Source organism: Pogona vitticeps, chromosome 1 (genome assembly GCF_051106095.1).
Source record: "Pogona vitticeps strain Pit_001003342236 chromosome 1, PviZW2.1, whole genome shotgun sequence".
Taxonomy (NCBI): Eukaryota; Metazoa; Chordata; class Lepidosauria; order Squamata; family Agamidae; genus Pogona; species Pogona vitticeps.
Genome location: NC_135783.1, coordinates 230,530,622 through 230,549,342, shown reverse-complemented (window position 1 = coordinate 230,549,342; position 18,721 = coordinate 230,530,622). Strand labels below are relative to the sequence as shown.

General features: G+C 37.6%; 1 protein-coding gene across 3 annotated transcripts in view; it reads right to left on the bottom strand.

The window, feature by feature from the left end:
• OSBPL11 (oxysterol binding protein like 11) overlaps window positions 1-18,721 on the bottom strand; it is a 68,510-nt gene that overhangs the window by 35,501 nt on the left and 14,288 nt on the right. For all 3 annotated transcript variants that reach the window (XM_072984945.2, XM_072984933.2, XM_072984938.2), the window contains exons 2-3: window positions 3,274-3,342; window positions 275-450 (exon numbers count right to left, since the gene is read on the bottom strand). In XM_072984945.2, the coding sequence (XP_072841046.2) occupies window positions 275-450; window positions 3,274-3,342 (245 nt within the window). The remainder of the gene's footprint in view (window positions 1-274; window positions 451-3,273; window positions 3,343-18,721) is intronic.

Sequence of the window (18,721 nt, the reverse complement as noted above, 5' to 3'; positions counted from 1 at the left end):
GATAGGTGAAACATGAGAAAAGGCATCAGTATTCTCTAATTATGGATATTGCAGAGACATCTGCATATTTTTTATAATTATCAAACTAGAACGGACAATGCGATACTGTATACAGAGACTGTTTCAAATGTAACACTCTTATCCTGCTTTGACGAGAGGCCAATGTAAGTCCAACCCTCTAATTTGGCATAAATGCAGCTAACCAAACCAGAGTCAAGAGTGCTCTCCAGTGGGGAAACATCACACTGCAACCCAGGAATCACAGAAGTCCTACCTCTCAGTTTATATTGTTCTCCGCTAGCAGCATTCACTGTGAAAGTATGTGAATCTTCATCACTAGGAGATATCACTGCTCCAGCTAGCTGCAAAGTACCGCGTGGCTTCTGGTTTCTGGATTGTTCGTTCACAAAATACTCCAAAAGGCCAGCTTCATTGTTTAAGACAAAATACCTATAAATGAGAAACAAGTAATATAAAAATCACCAAGTTTTTACAAATAGCAATATAAAGTCCAGATAATATATCTTGAATCTGGACTTCATTCATGTCAAAGAGAGCATGTTGTAACCTGAGGTCTGTTCAGGGAACACTCCCACTGCTCTATGAATGTAGCATGCACTGCACTGTACGTGCACTAATATGTATGTGTATGGCATGTGCTGTTTGTGAATTCCACCAGCATCTCTGTGTGCTCTTCAAATGCTCCTTCAGAGTGACTGTGGACTCCATCAAACAGCATAGGAGGTAGGACTGGAGACTGATGGATCAGCAAAACTCCCCCCCACACACACACACACAACTTCTGCTGCTGGGATCACTGTTGATGGCAATATTCATTTATGCCCAGTAGGCTGATGATCTTTTTGTTATCTTCAATATTTTGTATTCAGTTCCAACCACGGTTGGTAAACAAATTGGGAGGCTATGTTCTGACATCAAGATAAACTATCCACACGAAAGTAAAACATGATGAAAAGGCAAAAGTGTTTGGAATTTTTTTAAAAAAAAAAAGTGCCAGTGAATGGGACCAGTTTTATTGTATCAATTTTAATTAGAACTATAAGACTTGGCAAATAATTGGTCAAATATTAAATGAGGCCAAGAACAGTTTGTGTTCTGCTTGCAGACACGTTGGTCAGCTCGCAATACAACAGTGTTTCTTTCTCTTTATTTCTCTCTCTCTCTCTTAATCCATTCCACTGTCATCTTAACAGGGCAGACTGAACCACAAGACAATTCATTCCACAGTCTTCATATAGGCAAGGGACTCTCCCACACAAAAGAAACTTTGAAACTCACTAGAGGGACTTTGCTCTTTGGCTCTCTTTAAAACAACAACAACAACAACAAAAACCTCTCCCACCCCCAGAATAAAGCTGAACATTCTTAGAAGCATTCATCCTTAGCATTCCAGAATTATTCTGAATGGGAAGTTAGCAACCTTGAATAATGTATACCATGACAACCCAGAAGCAACAATTATGATCAAGGTAATTTTTTTAATGTAAGACAGTCAAGTTTTTATACGAGAATGCAGCCAAATACTTCAGTAAGCAAAGTAACTGTGTACCTTCCAAAGTACTGTTCTAATTTCACTTCCAATTTGAGCTACCTAGTTAGTTAAGCTCTTATTTTAAATGCTAAACTAAAATACATAAGTTCAGATATTATGATTCTTTATGTTGTTTGGGGACAAACCACACAATGTGGGTGATCATGATCTGTATCAGCATTTGCTCACCTAATAGCATCTTCGGGGCAGAGAAATTTAAACCAGCTAATGTCCAAATGTGAGATGGAGTAAAAGTGTAGGTGTTGTTTCTCCAGCACTGATGCTCCACACAAATCTAGAGTTCTGTTTTACAAGAATTTTCAAAGTCTGGGAAGTCTGATTACAGATCTCCCAAGTAACATGAGGATTTATCTTGAGATCATACAACAAACATATACTATCATACATTCTTAAAACCCATCCAATGGTCTTAGGGTTTAGGGATGAGCAAATGGAAGGGCTAGAAAGCATATCAGCATTCATAGCTCATGCATATGCTTTCATGCATATAATCAAGTATCACCACAGGTAAGGAAAAAATCACTCTGTACATTATTTAAAAAGACTTAACTGGGCTTCATTAATACATCAATTACAGTGTTATTAAAACCAGGGCAGCTATCTTGCCATTAAGAAGTACTTCTCCAATCAATGGACAATAAAGAACCAATAATTTTATACAGACTTAACTGAATCACCAATAAAAATAGTACCTGGGGAAACTCAATGCAACAAAACAATATAATTGTCTACACACATATTTCAAATTACAACTGCTCAAGTAGAATCTAACTAACACAGCAGGCTTATGGGAATATCTGGAATACCATTCCCTATGGCTCAGCAAACACAAGTGAAGCACTGATGGATAAGTGGGGGTGAAGTAGTGCATATTTCGAAGAGCTTATAAACCTAGAAAGAAAGCACCACCAGTCTCTATGAAGCCTGGATAATACTCAGTTTTTAGAGTATGATAACAGACAGGGTGGGTGAGTGAGCAGTAAGCAGTGGCAGCAAAATTCAGCATCCTCTAAGCCTCTTTAAATATGTTCAGAGTAAAAAGAAATTTCAATCCTTTTTTTCCAAATTTTCCCAATTGTCAAACTACAAACAGGAGCTGACATAATGAGATTAGAATTGTACATACACTTACCTTGGAGCAGCTTCTGCTGAAACACAATAACATTTACTTCTGAAGAAATGTGTGTGTATGCATGAAATCTACTCTTCAAAGAAGTGCTTCTATATACTAGCCTTTATTTTCAATAAGGACAGTCTTCTATCTTGTGATAGTACTTCTATAAAATGTACAATATTTAATCTAAAACAAGCCTCCTTAAAAGTAAAAAGTACAATATTTAATCTAAAACAAGCCTCTTTGCTTCCAATATTAAGATGAGATCTATGTTTCAGACTTCTTTCATTGCTGTTTTTTTTCTTCTGCACTGTCCTTTGATAGGTAAAATACACAAAATGTGTTGGCTAAGCAAAATATCAACACCTCATGAAATTAAGATTTTTTCTTAAATTAGAGTGATTATTACTGCAACTTTTCTTCTCTTGACTGTAGTTCACTCACTTTTTCCTAAAACTGTACAAAAACAATTCGGTCCTCCCCTATTTGCAGAATTTTAAAACAAATAAGCTGCCTAATGAACAAGGTGATTACAGTTAATCCAATTAGATCCCAAAGTAGTGAAATTTTAAGAAACCAGACTTACCGGTACTGCCAGCCTGTGACAAGATTGGTGTATTTCATTAAGTAGCCAGAAATATTTTCCATGTGATCGCTGTGACAAATGTAAGAACAAAGCCCATTAGCTAAAGACAAATAATGACAATTAAAACATTTCACATAAATGTTCTGTAGCTTCATATTTGCAGCCTAAATAGTTTTTTGGTCACTTTATTTTTAAGAGCCGACTTAAGAGCTCAGCATAAATGATAAATAGCTCATGAGACAGAGGCTGCTTCAAGTGCTCACTGTCTCGCTCACTCTGCTTGTCTTTGCAGTGCTTTCAACGCTTTAAATACCCGTACCAGACTGCAGATTAAGGGAAGTCCTTTCAAGCATTGCTAATGCAGAAACCACTTTCGATCCACAATAAAATTACTGGGCACCTCGTGACACTTACTTCTTCAGTACTAAGATTAAATTACTCAACACACTTAAGACTTCCAATTTCCTCCAAGGATTACTTTGGGGTTCTTGGGCAACTTTTCACTATGAAAATCACTGTTAACTAAGACTAAAATAATAGGCTTAAATAGAATGGAAATTAATTATATATCATTGATATTCCCAGAGTCAAAGAAATAAAATCAACGGACACTAAAAATGAATGGGAAAGATGATTTTTATTTCCAAACAGACAAACATATATAATCCTTGGAACTTGTAAGTATACATTACAAATTATGATCCTAACTGGAAATGGGTATCGAGCAGAAAGTTGCAAATGACTGGCTTACAATAATACAGCAACTTAATAAGACAAACCTTTTGCCTGTACCAGCAAGCTCTTTAACTAGAAAGTCACTAATTAAATAAGAAATGATGGTTACCAGCCTTGGAACAGACTAAGATATAAACAAAATCTAAATTGGTTTAGTATTTTGTCTTGTCCTGAAGCTGGTACAACACTGGAGACCATGTTTATCTGGAAGCTTCCTGATTTGACTGCAAACGCCACATAAGGAGAAGCCAGCTTGTGCACTTATTCTACTAATCTGAAATATAATCATCTAAATGTGTCTACTGCATCAACACACAGTCTCAGTGCTAAAATCAAGGAAGATTTAGAGGGCTGTGTTCTCCATATATTTTATTTCTACTTGACACAGCCAACTTGGAGAAAGGCATACGCAATACTTTATGTGCTTTAGGAAGCCAGCTAGCTCATGATTGTCACCAATGGAAATGTGTTTTCTGTATCAGTAGCATTTCTCCTTTCTAGATGATGAAAACATACCCACAACTTTCCATTTGTTCACACCATCATCTCACTATCACTGGTGCTATGTTACAATCCTATGCAAATTTACTCAGAAATAAGCATCACTCATTTCAGTGGAACTCACAGATAAATCTGTATAAGGTTGTGTGTAGTGGACAGACCCAAAGTTTACATGTTGTAATTCCTTGTCAGCTAAACTAGCTTAAGTAAAATATGCTTTCTTTTAAAAGGAGAGGAATAACAGTTATTACCACATATATGATTCTTAATACATGTTCTATAAAGAAAAAGATGTTGTTGAGGGAACCCAAAAGACTCATTTTCCATTATAACTACTTGCATATGACCTGTACTGCTTTTTCCCCATGTAAAAACATTCTGACCTCAAGGCAATTGTTGGTGAAGTGAATGGATACATCAGCAATTGATAAAGTCAGTGACACTGCTACTAAATGACACAACACTAACATAGAGAGACACACTTACAAAGATTTAAAATGCACAGACTATATTTCTGTCCACTGGACTGAAAATATATTTCATGATAATAGCTGGACAGCTTTCAACATCTATAAAATATGTTTACAGTTAATATTATTAAATTATTTTATGGAATGAATGCTGAATTCTGCTTTCAAGGTAGACCAAGATGTATTTTGGTGTTTTCATGTCTATTATACAACATTAAAAAGAACTACTCTACAAGGTACACGGCAGCCCATATGAACTTAATAGGGTAGAATTTGAAAAGGATTGGAGCCATCACTAAAAAGGACTGTAATCCTGGCCCATGGTAACCCGCAGAGTGTCAGTGACCCTAAACATAGCTTCCACTAAGGTAAAGGTAAAGGTTCCCCTTGACATTTAGTCAGTCGTGTCTGACTCTAGGGGGCGGTGCTCATCCCTGTTTCCAGGCCTTTAGAGCCAGCGTTTGTCCGAAGAAAGTTTCCATTGTCACGTGGCCAGCGCGGCTATACATGGAAAGCTTCCACTAAAGGCAGTGCTATTACTCAGATTCCACATCTGGCCAAACCTGTTTGAGCAAACTCAGCTCTGTGGCCACTCAGACAACAGCTTCACACAACTTAGTACAAGAAGCAAATGGTTTGAAATCATTTTAGAGACCAATAAAAACTGAGAGGAAACATGCTATTCTCTGTAGCTAAGGGCACCTAGGCAGTGCCTTAATCAAGAAAGTTGGAACCGTTGGAGATCTGCCTATTCCATGTCCAAAATACAGAACCTGCCCTAGATACAATAGTTATCTGATGCTTTTTGCTAAATATGATTTTTTTCCATTTCAAAGCCTACATCAAAGCACCATCTCTTAGAGCTGCACACACAGGGTCTGTGAATAATTGAAAAAGCACTGAACAGGAAACGTTACTTATCGTGACCATGGGACCAAGCAAGGCAAGCAGTAGTACAAAAACCTTCCACATTTCCTAAGTGCGGGATGCTGCATAAACCAGTGTCTAGTGGTTTCCCCGACGCATCAACACAACTATCTTGTCACAATTTGTCGTAGTGCATCTGAATCAATGTACTTTATGTTACAGACTACTAAGCTATTTCAATTTCTTTCATCCCCAAATGATAGTCTTTTTCTGATTAACAGTGTTTTGACTGGCATGTGTAAGCCCTATTGCTCTGCTTGATGATTGTCACCAATGCTCTATGAACACCAGGCGCCCAAGAAACCAATTCAGGTCAAAAGAACACATGAGGAAGATCTGGACCGCAAAAGATTTATGGCACAATGAAATCCACAAAACTGTTTTTGCTATGACAGCCTAACGTGACTACCCCTCTGGAAATTGCTAGGATGAATGACTATGTGAACTAAATTGGTTGCCTAAACCCAGGAGAGCAATGTATTTATCATAAACCTAAGAGTATGCAATGCAATTAAAATCTCATTTATATAAAAATTTTCTTGCTAAAAAAAAAGTAAAGCAACAATCATCGCTACTTCCTATTTTGGGATGCTGAAAAGGACTGAGGAAATCATCACCCTGTGTTTATGAAAATCACAAATTGCTTATAAATGGAACATGTTTAGTAATTTATTAATGTTTTAAAATCAAACTTATGTAAGAAGACACAAAGCATTCTGTATTTAATCTTTTGTAAAAATGGATATGGAGTCAACATTTCTGTGCTGAATAAACAACTGTAAAAATTATGTACTCAAGAAATTCTAAGCAAAGGTCTCCATTTGATGCTAAGGCTGAACTAAGCATACAAAATTTTATTTATTTATTTATTTATTTATTTATTTATTTATTTATTTATTTATTTATTTATTTAGTTAGTTAGTTAGTTAGTTAGTTAGTTAGTTATTTAGTTATTTATTTAATATCCTGCCTATCTGGTCTTACGACCACACAAAAAATGAACTTCTGGTAAGACCTTAACATAAAAGCCACAAAATGTATACCAATGTAATTAGAGCACTTCAACATCTATGCACAACCAACCAGAGATAACGATGTTCCTACACAACACACATACTGTAACTATAGACATGGCATGTTAGCCACAGATCAGCCTTCTCTCAGGCTGTCAGGGCCCCAGATGATACACTCGTATGAGGCTGCAAATGCTCTAATCCTTGAAGTGTATTTAGGGAGGGCACCTGTTATTTCAAACATGAGTTCAGCTACATGTAGATCATAACATATATCACTGTTGTTCAGAACCTAATAAAAGAATAGAGTGGTGCTTGGTACTGCCACCAGTTAAGACCACTAGAGGCTTTGTTGCTTACAGGATCCATGTTTGTACTGAGGGAAAGATACACGGACAACTTGAGACAAACACAGGCAGTCTGATCGATGCCTTATGAGATCTGCTACCAGAGATCTGGTAAAAGGGGACTGTTGAATAGGCATGAAAGTACTGTATGTTTTTGTTATGTCTGTGTCTCCACTTTTTAAATTTGTTTGATTCTTGCTTAATATTCCACATTTTTAATGTAAATAAAATGAATTTAAGCCTAGTCATGGAGAGATCCTCTGGAAATGAAGTATCTGCTATTAGAAACTTATAAGAGATATGGGGAATCAAAGCTGCCATCTCTACCACTAGATTGGTTTCAATTAAAGAAAAAATATAAAAAGCTAATTAGGGAAAAAAAGAATTTGTCATTGAGGATGAGTTGGCAGAAGCAAACTAGCAGCACCACCACAATGGGAAAAGCTGGCTTTTTTAACTTTTCCAAAGCCCAAAGGTAGACTCTCCCAGTTTAAAAGTTTTGCAGCAGCTACATCCAGTCGTTCCGGAGATCACCATAAAGGATATAATACACATAGAATATTTGTCTGCAGACTATTTCAAAACACGTCCAGTGGTGAAATTTAAGAACTGGCAGATCACGGGGGCTGTATATGGTCATAAGAATGAACTCCTGAGGGCAGGTTTGGTTATCACGAGATTCTTTGAGAACACCACACAGACATGCCTATTACAAAAAGACTCAAAAATTCAATCAAAATGTCCTGGTATCTGCAATTATATTAATTTTGAAGATGGTCATGGCATGTATCAACGTGGGAAACAGCAATCAGCATATCCATCAAAAGACACAGATATCTTTCAAGTACTGTACCAGAAGAGAAAGGAATTGCTAAAATCCTTTACGGCACTATCTTAGGTTCAGGATATAATAATCAATAGAATATCGGTCTTGAAAGATACCCTCATTCACCTCCAAGGTTCTGATAATGACATGGCAACGACAGATGGATTTGTGCAGGGTAGAAACATTCAAGGAATAGCAGAGAAGCAGAAAAAAAGAAAAGATCTGCCCCCTTTTAAATAAAGGAAATAGTTCAGATTACAACCATTCACCTTCTAAGAATTGCCAGTCCAACACAACTACCAAACAACCCACTATGGATGTTCCTCCAGGTACTGTAGATTGAAACGATCTTAACCATGTTCAACAAACAGCAAATACTGTACATCTGCAAACATGTTACTCAAACCACAACAGGATTTAATTTTGCAAGAATGCCCAGACCTAACCAGTGGGGATAAAATAATACCTACTGACAAAGCCACGGCCAAAGCTAGCTCTTCCAGCCTCTCACAACTGGAAGCGACTGAGATAATCCATGTACCTGTGCCTGAGTCGATATTCAATAGTAATCTAGAAGTACCCCATGAGAGTTTAATGGCACCTTCAACAGTATCTAACACACTCTCACCAACCTGCATTATTTCAAGAACAAAGCTGGTCGGGACTTTTCTAGTATTTTGTATTATTGTAGAAGGAAGAGCATAGGTAAAGCCAATCTGAGTGGCAGCTAGAAAAGGAACATGGACATGCTCAAATAAACACCCAGTCTAGAGCTGGCAAATACAGACAGGTGAATCTTTGTCCTAAGACATAAAAATCTGCCAAAAAACTAGGAAAGAAAGCAAGATGGAATAGCTCTGGCCCTCTCTTTAATATTTTATCAAATGATAATCTTGAGATGAGAAAAAGCATTGGCTGTTCTACTGTACTAGTTTTGATGACTTAGTCATGAAGGCAGCATAAAACATGACTTTAAAAATGTATTATAAAGGAAATTGCTGAGGATGAAGCCATAAACTCTGAATAACAGGTTAACATTTTTCAGAGGCATAAACCTAAATCAGATGAATGCTAAGATCAGGAAATTAAAGAATTGATGTTGAATGTGCAATTATATTCTTTTAACTGCATGCCAGACAGTGGTTAAGTCTCACATTGCTAAATTATCACAGTGATAACATAGCCAACAGTAAAGATTTTGCAGAAATGTTTTCAGTGACCCACCAAACATCACTGAGTCTGGTCTTCATTGAGTTTTGTGAACTGTGAAAATGTATTAATCCTTTTTCCTTTTTTGTCAGTAGTGTTATTTTCCTGACTTATTACAACTATAATCCATTCAGCTCTTGCATTTTCAACATTTATTTTCTTTTTTGTTGTCACTATATTTCACCATTTGTATTCTTGGCCTTTTCACACTACAACCACACTTCTTTCTCTACTACTAGCTGAAGAAGAAGAATTAGAGAGATTTCCAGCTATCAAGAAACCTTAGGGTCCTTTGCATGGGACATTAGCCACACCACAATCAAACAGCAATGCTCCAGCCACCATAATCAAGAGAGCAATCCACATGAAGAACACACTGGCCAGGAGCCAATGTACAGGGATGGAAGACTGTCATGAGAATCCAGGAGGAGATAATCTCTCTCCATGTAACCTCTGCAGGCTCTCAATGTCTTCTCTGCAGGGTTAGGAGACCTTTTGAAGTTGAACCTCTAGTGGCATGAAGGGCTGAGTAAACTTGGGGAAATGAGGAATGAATCTTTTGTGAGCACACAGGGCCATACGGTTGGGAAATGATTTTTTTTCTGTATCAATTGATGGATGCTTCTCACTCTACTGATGTTAGACTTGTCTCTGTAGAACTGGATTGTGGCCAACATATTTCATCTTACTCTGGTTTATCAAAACCATTATTTCTGTAATAATTTGCTGTAATATATTTAACAGCAATGTAAGTAAGAGTAGCATGCAGAGGGAAAAATGTAGTTACTATAAAATATGTGAGCACAAATGTTGGTTCCAACCTTTGCTTTTCAAGACAAGCAAGAAAACACTATCTTGCCTGAAGTCCACAATACAAATTGCATTGGGACTATTACTCTGTGCAGTTGCTCAAGAATAAAGATTCTTAGTTAAAGAAACAATACTTAAAGAAATGAAAACCATTTATATCCACAGCTACTGGAGAAAAATTCAACTGAAATAACTGTTAAACATCAAGGTACTGTTACCTCATCTGTTTATTATTTATTGCATTATTACCCCATTCTTCGACCAAAAAGGCTTCCAAAGCTGCTTACATCAAGTTCAGAAATGAAATTTGCAACCATGGTACTAAACAAGAAGAAAAAGCAGAGACAAGAGAAAGCACTTTCAAGATTCTTGATTTAGCTTGATTCAATATGCAACTATTAGGAACTTGCAATGGGTTATAGAGTTGGATTTAAGTATAGTAGCTTCTTCCTCTTGCTCTGGTGATCTTTGCAGTAGCAGCTGGCAGCAGCATGTATGAACAGAGACTCCCAACTGTATCAAGGAACAATGGAGATTGACTGCTTCACTGCTTGCTTTTCCTCTTATTATTTCATTTACTAAAGTTTTGAAAAACAAAACAACTCCTGCTTAATAACAACCTATGGATGAACCTAAGCAAGTAATGCAATATGGCTGGCTTACTCATGGCTTAGAAAAAAATAAAGATAAAATAAAAGGAATGTGGTATGTTGTCTTAGCCTGCCCTGCAATGTATCTGTATGTGTAGGAGAGTGCAGGAGTGTGAGAGTGTATACAGTCAAACTGTTTGGAAGCGAGGGAACAGTTATTCTACTGCCCTGATGCCCCACAGCTTTGAACACACAGGTACAGCACAATCCTTCCAGCATTACACTGCAGTTAGGACACATGAGCAGTGGATTTACAGCTCTCCTACAAGACAGGCAGACTTTCATGCCTGCCTTGGCAACAATCCACTTCTCCCATTTTGAAACCATTGATCGGATGCAATGGACCTTACAAAACAGCTCTGTTCTAAAAACAGTACCATTTATTTATATCACAGGCAGGAAATACAATATCAGAATTGCTATGAAGCACCATTAGAAAATAAGAGGTCCACAAGAGCATGATGAGAGATTCATAAGATCCAACTCACTTATATGTGTCTGATCATCTGTATGTATAAGCCCCTGTTAGTTGCCCAACACCACAAGAGGTTTCATCTTCGCACTTGATCATCTGTATTCACCAAGCAACAGATGCCTTGAAGAACTTGTTGAAAAATAGTCCTGACAATTGCTTTATACAGTATTTGCATGAGAAGTGGTTAACTAAGGATGTGTGTGTAAGAGAGTCAGCTTCTGAGATTTTCTTTTGCTTGGTGTCTCTGTGAAAGGTAGTGAGCACAAGAGGGTATCCTGCAGACCATCTTGAATGCTGACATGGTGTTGTCAACATTCAGGCTGTCCTTTGCTATGTACTTATAGTACAGTCAGTGCAAACCACTGGGCTCTGATCCTGTTAGACAAAGTAATAATGACTATCATCATAATGCCAGCTTGCCAGATTCTGAGTTACAGGTGTCATCTTTTACAGGAGCTGTAAAAGCAATAGAAATTCCTATTATAAAAATTTCTGCTCGTACATCAGAACCCTATAACTTGCAGCCTTGCAAAAGAGAATGTTAAAAGTCTGAAGGGAAATGTTTACAGCTGAAAGAAGTATAAATATAGGATTGCAGGAGATACACACATGCTAAGGCAACACAACATGCTACACCACACACACACACATGATACTAGCAACACTACTACTAAGGAGCAGCAACATGTAGGAGGAGCAGGAGCAGCCACTGCCGAGTACAACATGGATTTTCTTCCATAGATTCAAACTGGATTGGTTGGGTGAATACTTGGAATAATTTTCTGCATGCCCTTTATTACATGCTTAAATGCTAAGGAAATGATTTTGCAAAATATATTCTTACTTTTAATAGCTTAGAAGGTTTAGAGACGTATTCTCTGGTTTTTAATTATGCCTTTTTGGGCTATGAGCTCTTGCAGTTTTAGAAAGTGACAGAAATATTGTTCTTTTTTCACTCTTAAAATATATTTCTACTGTATTTTGGACTGAATTCTGAATTAGGTATGTGTCTGCAACTTCAGTTCAGTTTGCATATTTTTAAGCATTTGTGCACATAGTTTTTCCATAGGTGTTAGTCTTTTCAATGTTTTCAGTATTTCTGCACATATGGAACCTGGAAGCAATGCAGATGAATAAAGCTTATAAAATTAGGCAGATATTGCCTGGAATAACTGCAACAATTGAAAAGACTTATACCTTGAAACCAAGATGAATTTTGATAGAATTGGAAATGACAGTGGAAAACAGGAGGGCCTGGCGTGCTCTGGTCCATGGGGTCACGAAGAGTTGGACATAACTAAATGACTAAACAACAAGAACAACAACAACCTGATTTCATTCTAGAATTTTTTAAATAAATGCCAGCTATGGTGATCACAGACTTTTGATTTTTCTCTAGAGGTCTATAAAATTCTGTAGGGCTATTGAAGAGAGGTACAGGCATCAGATTCTATGATACAGGCACTCAAAAATAACTGCAGAAACATTTCAACCAATAAATACACAAGATGGAAACCTAAGCAAAAGGAGGGAGGAAATACCCCATTGATTGGCAGCTTATATCCTGATGTCATAATCAATCCCACCAGTCAACTATGAGCTGTTATGAGTGATACAGTTAAGAAGAAGGAAGACCACAGAGGGAAAACAACCATGTCTGTATCAATGCAGAATCATCAGGTAAGGATTCTTAAATCAGAAAGAACAAGAGCCTTAAAGAGCTACATGTACTGCGATATAAGCCAGCCCATCTGATCAAATTCTTAAAATAATAATTTTAAGGAATCCTCTAATAAAATTTAAGATCATAATTCTACCACCAGACTGTCTGTAGTCCAAGAAACTTGTAAATGAAAAGCTGATCTACAGGCTGTAAAGATTGAAGAACAGTGTATGGAATTCCATCCACGTCAGATTAACTTTATATGCCACAGACACTATGCCTTAACCATTCTAGCTTCACATTAAATAGCACAAAAATACTTCAATATTAGTCGAAATTCTGTGACTTAGTGCAGTACGTTGTACTACATTAGGTCCACAGTATCAGTTGGATTTGGTGAGTCAACTTCTACATAAATTCCACTGATTCAAATGGGGCTACTTTAGAGTAGTAAGACACAACTAGAGTAGACCTATTTGCATCAATGGAACTTAAAGGAACTGGTTTACCAATCCCCACTGACTAAATGGGCCTACTCTAGTGTGACTTACTGTGGTAAGCAATAGGGATTTCAGCCATTGTCTTTATTATCTAGAACACGGAGTGTCCGTAAAACAAACTTTGGAAAGCAGAAAGAAATCAAATGATTTTCACAAAAGGGATCCAGGAAAAGTCAGTCTAAACCTTAACAGGAACAGAAGAAGCTATCTGGTGTTCTAGCACAAAACAGAAAAGTAAAGGAAGAAAGAGAAGACTATGGAATTTTAAAGGCATCACAGAAACCTAGCCATCAACAAATTATGTATACAAACCACCTTACTCATCAGAACACCAAGAACTCTTGATTTAATGGAAGTTTTGGCAAAACCTCAAGACTATAATCTCCATTAGAGCAATGGACAGTATCCACAGAATTTTAATGCACTATATAATTCCCTAATGTGAGGAAATGCAGGTTAAAAACTGTGCAGAACCAACATTTATAAAGCTAGCATCTAATTTTTCTGTCTATGACTTGCAATCTGAAACATGCTATTATCTGCTTACAAAGGACTACACTGTACATCACTGCTCTGTCTAGCATAGAAATCCTATGATTAGGTCATCTCCAAGTTACCCAATATTCTTGATCCCTTGATCTGAATTAAGGCACCCATGATTCCTTTCCTTATATTTCTTTGTATTGCGGCATATAAGAAACCCAAGAATTGGAGATTAAAAACGATAAAATGTAAGGTGGCACCAAGCCAAATGATCTGAACTACATATTTGCACTGATGGAATCTGAACCTTCATAGGCAGTTTGCATGCTTCCTAAAACTGGATGGCTGACCTAGCCCATTGCAAAGCTCTTGCAGTCTAAGAACCAGCTCTTTTTCAGTCAGTTCTTAGGCTGGCGTGTAGAACTTCTTGCTCACATTAGCTAATCATATGCCTACACAAAATCCAAAAGGGGAAGATAAAGGCAATACCATCCTCTGGCATATGTCCCCCAGCAAATGATATAAAGCAGGCACATTGCTCCTGGGACTCAAAGATAAAATACAACCATCATAACTAGGAGCCACCGATAGCTTTATCATCTATGACTTTGTCTTATCCCTTTCAGATTAACTATGCAATGTACAGAGAAGCATTTCCTGGTCTATGCTCTGAGTCTCTCTCATCATTAAGTTTTGGCACATGATGACTTTCTGTTCTTTTACTTAGAAAGACACAGAGGGAATCTATTTTCTCTACATCCTACCTTCCTTCATTTCTCCACCCAACTAGTGGCCAGGTCACTATTCTAGGTGGCTTACAATATAACAACATAAACAGAGAATAACACTTCTAAAATAAACAGATTAAAATATCAGACAAAAGAGAAGCAAATCTATACTAATTATATATCAAAGTAGCCGATACAAAAAGTTTGAATTCCTAGTATTACATTTTTAAATACCTTAATAGCACAATCTGAAACTATTACTCAATGACCAGGTTCAGTTTGTATAATCTTTCCAGGCTTCCAAAAAACCACATCTTAAAAAAAGGTGAGAATGAGTTCTTGGGCCAGATACCCCTCCACTCTTGCTCCCTTTTAAGTGCTTCCTTCCTCGCTTGTGTGGGGGTTTGGCTTAAACTGTATGCATTTGACATGAAGTCAGAGTTCATATTAAAGGAAACCTTTGTCTCCATTAATATCAGTCAGGAATGAAGCACTAAAATTGGAATCCAAGAAGGAGGAAGTAGGTGAGATGAAGGAGGATCACCACAACTACTTCTTGGATTCATCTGCCATGGTTCACAAAATTAGGAAACACTGTCCAAACCTGGCCACCATCCATTCCAAGATATCTCATTCCGCATAGGTCCTGTAAATAACTATTTGCCTGGTCTTCTATGGTAAGTGAGAATAATCCGATTACGAAATACTGTAGAAAGATTTCTAAACAGAAGGTACAGCAGTGGTAAAACACATGCAATCTATGTTGAGAGTCCCATGCCCAGTCCTTAAAATTCCCAGTTAAAGGCTCTCAGATAATAATGTTATGAAATAGACATCAGAAGGTTAGCTGACTTGGAGAACAACACATGTAAAAGCTGGATAAAAACTGCTGGGTTTTTTTAGTCCACAAACTGCATTAAATATAAATAGATGCACAGATGAATAAAAAAAATTATGTAATTAATAATAAATTTAGGGAAGCTTCAACTAATCAGAAAAAGAAGTTTCAGTTTACTCAAAAGAATGAGTGTAACAATGTTTTAACACAGACTTTAATGTAGATGAACACAATATTTTCAAGGTTGATTGATTCAGTGGCTTCAGAAGATCTATTTCTCTTGGTTTACTTTTTATTTGGAGGTATGGTGACGTAACCTAATACTTGAGTTTCTCTTTACATTTGTTACAGAACCAGATTGTACAAACCTAAAATTAACCAATTCGACAAGAGCTTTTAACAAGCAGCCAAGAAATGAAACATGTTGGAAGTCTGTAGGTCACAAACTGATTAATTACACTTTCTCTGGTAGGGAGAATAGCTGGCTAGATAGCTCAGTGGTTTAAATCCACACACACTGCAGCACATAGGTTATGGTATTCATGGTATAAAATAAAAATGGGACACAATTTGTTTGCCACTAGTCAGGAGTAAATATAAAGGCCCTTTGTCAGAAAGAATTTACATTCAGCCTTACCGCTGCAGGTTAAAACGCAGAAGCCTCTGTGCTGCAAGGTCAGAAGACCAGCAGTAGTAAGATCGAATCCATGCGATGGAGTGAGCTCCCGTCGCTTGTCCCAGCTCCTGCCAACCTAGCAGTTCGAAAGCATGTAATGTCCAGATTGTAATGGTGCAGAGCCTTTGATATTATTAATGGACACATATAACATTGACTGCCTAGCTTGTTATTTCTTACACTGACTGGCAGTTGCCCTCCAGGGTCTTCCACAGCCCTACCTGAACAAGTCATGGACTGAAACTGGGATTTTCTGCCTGTAAAGCATTTACTGTAACACTGAGCTATACCTATTTCCCAAATATTCTGGTGTTTAGCCCCATTATTATTTATTTAATCACTTTATTTCCAATAAAGGAACTTTATTTCCAATAAAGGAATACAGGGTGGCACACATGAGTTTAAAAATACATACATATATAAAACCACAATAAATTAAGGTATTATTAAAATAGGATTAAGCCAAATGAATGTTAGTTTAAAACATTTGTTTGAAACGTTTAAACAAATTTAAAATATTTTATTTTTCAATAAAAGACTCACAAAAAAATGTCCTGCATCTCTTTCTTTTTTAAAAAAAAAATCCTGCAAGGGCATTTAGAGATTGAAAGCCAATTTTAAAAAGAAGCCTTTCACCTGCCAGCAGGACTGTAAGGAGAGGAGCAAGGAATTCCACAGACTGGAAGCAACCACCGAAAATGCCCTCTCAAGTCCTCACCAGATGTGCCTGGGATAACAGTAGGACTAATAAGAAGGCATTCCGCCAAAATATTTCAGAGACCCAGTAGGAGGGATTACATGAGGAGATACAGTCTTTTAGAACCTGTCCTGCAACATCTATCTAAATAGAAATGGGTAATCATTTTAAGACATAGGACTTAATGTGTTATGCTTTGCTTTTCAGCCACAAATTGCACTATCTCCTTAAGAACCGCATCTATTCAAAGATCTCTCTGTCAAGGTCAGTACACCTGGTTTTCAACACATTGCCAAGTAATATTATTCTTTAAAAAACATCCAAAATGTGTAAAATACCATTTTATCTCTCAATCAGAGGTAGCATTAAAGGAAAAGGACAAATCACCCACCCATCAGACAGAGGCGCTAAACAGCAGAGTAACAAGCATGTAGACCTAATTCCAGAATCTCAGAGTTCATTCTCTCTTGTGAAGCACACATACACCCCTCCTTGTCACAGAGAAGCTTCCAAATGTATAGACTATGCATAGATAAAGCTTTTTCCCAGAGTTAGGGTATTGGGGAACTGTCATTGTTTTGTGGTATACATACTCCTCAGTTTTATGTGTCACAATTTAAGGTAAAATTCATTTTACATGGTTTTGTAGTATTTCATGGAGATACTTGTAACTAACTCTTAGTAGTAGGAGTCAGCACTGGTGGATGTGTGCACGTTTTAATGCAGCTGCCCATAATGAACATTACCATTCCTTTACCTATAAGCTGAGTCATGGCAACTGGACTTCTTTCTTGAGTAGAGAAACTACTCATCCAAGTAGCTTCTTCAGTCTCGGGAGGGTTGGTAGGAGATCCCTGATCTATCCTCCATATCAGTTTCACTTCCTCCTGGTCCGAATAGGCTTGTTAGATGGACAAAGTGAGTGAAAATCCCAGTTCAGCAGTCCTTCTCCACCCATTGTCATGGGTCGTTAACAGTCTTTAACAGTAGTCTTTCTGATGTGTGTGGTCCTGATCTTTCTGGAGACTGATTAAAGGGCAACATGATAAATAGGAGACAGATTGTATCTAAGGCCTCCATCCTGTTGACTGAGGGATTTTCTACATGCAAATGTATGGCCTCCCTGACCACTCTCTCAAACCACCTTTCTTCTCAGTCCAAAATGAGTACCTCTTGGTCATCAAATGAGTGTCCTTTGTCATTCAAATGAAGGAACACTGCTGATTGTGGTCCTGAGCCATTGCTCCTTCTGTGCTGGACCATTCTCCTGTTTAGTGGCTGCTTGGTTTCTCCAATGTAGAGTTCCAAACACTCCCCTTTCCATTGGACTGCATATACTATATTGCTCCTGTTGTGTTTTTGTGTCCGGGTATGTTGGGTGGATGACTCTCTGCCTTAGTGTGTTTGTGGGTTTGAAGTGCACAGGTATGTGGTGTTTATCAAAAATCCTCTTAAGCTTTTCAGACACACCCACCATGTAAAGAATAATCAGGTTCTTCCGTAGGGCTTTGGGTCTCAGACTCTTCCATTGTCCTGCTGGGTCGGGACATTGCCTTGTTAAAGGCCCATTTTGGATATCCACAGGCCTTAATGGGTGTCTTCAGATGTCCATCTTCCGTCTTCTTGGCTTATATGCAGGTGGGGATGTTTCTTGCTCTGTGGTTTAGCATCCTGATGACCTCTAGTTTGTGCTGCAATGGGTGAGGAGAGTCAAACCACAGGTATTGATCAATGTGTGTAGGTTTTCTGTAGATTTCTATTCCTAAACTGCCATTGGATCCTATTATGACGGCAGAAGTTGGATTTTCACTCACCTCCCCCCCCATCCTTTGTCCATCTAACTAGCCTATTCAGACCAGGGAAAGTGAAACCACCGCGGAGGATATATCAGGGATTTTGT